General features: G+C 43.8%; 1 protein-coding gene across 1 annotated transcript in view; it reads left to right on the plus strand.

The window, feature by feature from the left end:
* The window catches only part of LOC125289324 (neurexin-2-like), an 836,342-nt gene that overhangs the window by 384,620 nt on the left and 446,722 nt on the right, over positions 1-5,000 (plus strand). The window contains 1 exon segment of the mRNA XM_048236077.1: positions 2,002-2,303. Within this exon segment, the coding sequence (XP_048092034.1) occupies positions 2,002-2,303 (302 nt within the window).

Here is a 5,000-nt window from a genome sequence, read left to right on the forward strand (position 1 = left end):
GCAGCACTAAACCGGTCTAATCTGGGCTTTGCCATCACTAATGATGCCATGGAGCTTCTGCCGTGGAGTGAACACCTTCTGCTGAGGGTTCCCTCACGGTAGAGAAAGTGTGTGTGTGTGTGTGTGTGTGTGTGTGTGTGTGTGTGTGTGTGTGTGTGTGTGTGTGTGTGTGTGTGTGTGTGGGTGTGTGCATGTGTGTGTGTGTGTATGTGTGTGTGTGTGTGTGTGTGTGTGTGTGTGTGTGTGTGTGAGTGCTTCCACACCCTTGTACTTAGCGTGCGTGTGTGTGTGTGTGTGTGCGTGCGTGTGTGTGTGTGTGTGTGTGTTTGCAGCCTCTGTGAGCTCTCTGGATTGAGTGAATAAAGGGGCAGTGAGCACATCTTGCACGTTGCTGTTAACAATCTTTTTTTTTTCTTTCATTTTAAACCTAATTGGAAATCGCTGCCTCGGTCCATTTGCTCCATCTTCTGTTGATACTGCATCAGCAGCAGTGTGTGTGTGTGTTTGGTATCTTATCTTTCCAACATGATATTAGAATACATTCCAATCCCTTGGCAACAGAGAGAGAGAAAGGTAAATAAAAAAGGAAGAGGTATTTCTGAGGTGTTGTATCCTCACAATGTGTGTGTGTGTGTGTGTGTGTGTGTGTGTGTGTGTGTGTGTGTGTGTGTGTGTGTGTGTGTGTGTGTGAATATATAAATTCCCCACCCCAATGTGACTCAATAAGGAAAGCTATTCTCCCACTTTATATTTACATTTGGAGTCTGTGCGTGTGTGTGTGTGTGTGTGTGTGTGTGTGTGTGTGTGTGTGTGTGTGTGTGTGTGTGTGTGTGTGTGTGTGTGCGTGTGTGAATATATAAATTCCCCACCCCAATATGACTCAATGAGGAGAGCTATTCTCCCACTTTATATTTACATTTGGAGTCTTTCCGTTCCTCACACAAATGTCTCATGAGGAAAATTGGACGGGATGTGTGTGTGTGTGTGTTTGTGTGTGTGTGTGTGTGTGTGTGTGTGCGTGTGTGTGTGTGTGCATGTGTGTGTGTGTACCCACAGAGTAAATGGATGAAATCACTAATGCTGAGAGGGAGCTTAACTCCATCTGAGCCTTCAACATGTTTCCTCGATCTGAGCCTCTCTAATATCTCTCTCTCTCTCTCTCTCTCTCTTTTGCATCTGAGCCTCTAATATGGCACACAATCTCTCTCTCTCTCTCTTCCTCTCTCTCTCTCTATATATATTTCTCTCCTTGGGAAACGTCTAGAAGAATTGTAGTGATTTGTACTGATATTACTCTGGGATAAACGGCTTTATTTATAATCTGCTCCTTCCTCAGATCCCCCAGATCTCTCTGCAGATCTCATTAGAGGCGTGTGTGTGTGTGTGTGTGTGTGTGTGTGTGTGTGTGTGTGTGTGTGTGTGTGTGTGTGTGTGTTTGGGGGGTGTTTCTTTCTGGTCATTCTTAGTTGCTCTAGTCCACATCAGGCCCATATTGATGCCATGAATCATCTGGTTCAAACTGACGGCCAGCCACAACACACACACACACACACACATACACACACACACACACACACACACACACACACACACACACACACACACACAGACACACACACACCTTATCTCTTGGTCTTCATGCTAGCAGCGCAGATAGCATGCAGTTCTACACAGTTTTACTTTGGCATACATTTACTGACTTCTGTACATAGTTTCTTTAATAAACCTATTTTTGCGTTTGATATACTCCGGTGTGGTGTCCCCCAAAGTTGTGGCGGCCTTGAGCCAGGAAGCCATGGCATAGCCAACTCCAGTAATGTTTGACCGGCTTAGGCCGGGTAAATAGTGCACTCATTTTAGTAAATAAGCTATATTGAAACATCCAGCAAAACTGGTAGCCACAAGTTTTTGTACAGGTGTTAAACATTTCTCCTCTCTCTCTCTCTCTCTCTCTCTCTCTCTCTCTCTCTCTCTCTCTCTCTCTCTCTCTCTCTCTTCCAGGGAGGGAAGAGTCTGTGGCCACGTTCAAAGGGAACGAGTTCTTCTGCTACGACCTGTCTCTGACGCCGATCCAGAGCAGCACTGACGAGATCACGCTGTCCTTCCGCACGCTGCAGCGCAACGGTCTCATGCTGCACACGGGCAAGTCCGCGGACTACGTCAACCTGTCCCTGAAGAGCGGCGCCGTCTGGCTGGTCATCAACCTGGGCTCGGGCGCCTTCGAGGCCCTCGTAGAGCCTGTCAACGGCAAGTTCAACGACAACGCCTGGCACGACGTCCGCGTCACACGCAACCTGCGGCAGGTAAGGATCCTCCACAAACTCTTACCGTGCAACGATCTAGATGTTCCCTTTTTTCCTTTCCTTTTCTCATCCTTTCATTTCTCTCCTTCTTTCTTCTCTCTCTCTCTATAGATCTGCCTCTCTCTCCTTCTCTTCCTCTCTCTCTCTCTCTCTTTTCCTCTTGTATCACTCCTTCACTATGATGTTCTGCATTGTCCTCACTGATGATGACTTTGCTTGTAGGTGTGGAGGAGGCTGCAGTTTGTTTGTTTGTGTATTTGTTTGTCTCTCCTTATTTACCTAAACAACAGAAGACCCATGTTATCGTAATGACTGTTACATTCCAATGTGTCATGTTGTGGTGGCTAAGAGATCGCTCTATTGCTTGAGGTGGCACAAGGACACGACTCAAACAAACAACATTTCAATTATTACTGGCAGACAACAGACAGTAGTGTAGCATAGAGTGGCATATATTGTGGCATATGTATGCATATATTACATATATTGCTTATGTAGAGTGGCATTGGAAGTGGCATATGTAGAGTGGCATATACTGTATAAAGTGGCATATATAGAGTGGCATATATAGAGTGGTGTAGGGAGTAATATATAGAGTGGTGTAGGGAGTAATATATAGAGTTAATATATAGCGTGGTGTAGGGAATAATATATAGAGTTAATATATGGCGTGGTGTAGGGAATAATATATAGAGTTGTGTAGGGGGTAATCAATAGAGTGGTGTAGGGAGTAATATATAGAGTTAATACATAGAGTGGTGTAGGGGGTAATATATATAGAGTGGTGTAGGGAGTAATATATAGAGTTAATATATAGAGTGGTGTAGGGGGTAATATATAGAGTTAATATATAGAGTGGTGTAGGGGGTAATATATATAGAGTTAATATATAGAGTGGTGTAGGGAATAATATATAGAGTGGTGTAGGGAATAATATATAGAGTGGTGTAGGGGGTAATATATATAGAGTTAATATATAGAGTGGTGTAGGGAATAATATATAGAGTGGTGTAGGGGGTAATATATAGAGTTAATATATAGAGTGGTGTAGGGGGTAATATATAGAGTTAATATATAGAGTGGTGTAGGGGGTAATATATAGAGTGGTGTAGGGGGTAATATATAGAGTTAATATATAGAGTGGTGTAGGGAATAATATATAGAGTGGTGTAGGGTTAGAATAGGTAAGCAGAGCAGAGAGCTGCACTGACTGCAGCCACAAAACAGAGCTGTCAGCTTAGTACTTCAGCCAGACACTGCTGCTTTTACAAGTGCCAAACACTCTCCCCACTGCATAAACAGACACACACACACACACACACACACACACACTCTCACGCACACATGCACACACTCACACACACAAAAAGCACACACTCACTCACATGTGCACACTCACTCACAAAAGACGATTTTGTCCATCATCTAATTTCTATCACACACACACACACTCACATGTGCACACTCACACTCACTCACAAAAGACGATTTTGTCCTTCATCTAATTTCTATCACACACACACACACACTCCTAGGTACCCTGGCACCCAAATTGAATACTGGCAACAGTTGCTCAATATCAGTTTGTCAATTGACAGGTGCAGATAGCAGTGCTGAGACGCAATCAATTCCACTTACTATTGTTTTGCTTACTCTTGCTCGTGCTCTGGCCACTGTAATTGGAATGAATGGGTTGTCAGGCCAGATGATGCCTGACGTAATTGGCCACCATTGCAAAAGAAAGGCCTGATGTGAATGTATTAGGTGTGAGCAGAAGGAAAGAAACAAAGTAGCTTCATTGTGCAGCCTACCGTATGCAAACAAACAAACAAACACACACACACACACAACAAAATCAGCAAACAGCAAAACAACAACAGATGAAGGCAGAGCAGCAGATCCTAACAATGGCACACCAAAATACAATAAGACATAGAAAGCTGGCGCTGGAGCTAAAACTTGTGTGTTTGTGTGTGTGTGTTTGTGTGTGTGTGTGTGTGTGTGTGTGTGTGTGTGTGTGTGTGTGTGTGTGTGTGTGTGTGTGTGTGTGTGTGTGTGTGTGGCAGTGTGTTTTGTGTGTGTGTGTGTGTGTGTGTGTGTGTGTGTGTGTGTGTTTGTGTGTGTGTGTGTGTGTGTGTGTGTGTGTGTGTGTGTGTGTGTGTGTGTGTGTGTGTGTGTGTGTGTGTGTGTGTGTGTTTGGCTGAGACTCATTTAACAGCTGTGGATGCTAGTGAGCTACTTTAGAGTTTGTTCTTGTGATGAGATGTGAGAGAGATGTGCATGCTGGACGGAAAGGAAAGGAATGAAAAGTTTCCTCAGTTGACTAAGCTTACTGTTACATATGTAGGGTCAGTTGTTACATATGTAGGGTCAGTTACTGTTACATAAGGGCAGTTTACTGTTACATATGTAGGGTCAGTTGACTATGCTCACTGTTGTTATGTACATGTAGGGTCAGTTGACAGTTACTATGCTCACTGTTACATATGTAGGGTCAGTTGACTAAGCTTACTGTTACATATGTAGGGTCAGTTGACTATGCTCACTGTTACATATGTAGGGTCAGTTGACTAAGCTTACTGTTACATATGTAGGGTCAGTTGACTATGCTCACTGTTACATATGTAGGGTCAGTTGACTATGCTCACTGTTACAAGTGTAGGGTCAGTTGACTATGCTTACTGTCACATATGTAGG

The sequence above is a fragment of the Alosa alosa genome, chromosome 24 (genome assembly GCF_017589495.1).
Source record: "Alosa alosa isolate M-15738 ecotype Scorff River chromosome 24, AALO_Geno_1.1, whole genome shotgun sequence".
In the NCBI taxonomy this organism is placed as follows: domain Eukaryota; kingdom Metazoa; phylum Chordata; class Actinopteri; order Clupeiformes; family Clupeidae; genus Alosa; species Alosa alosa.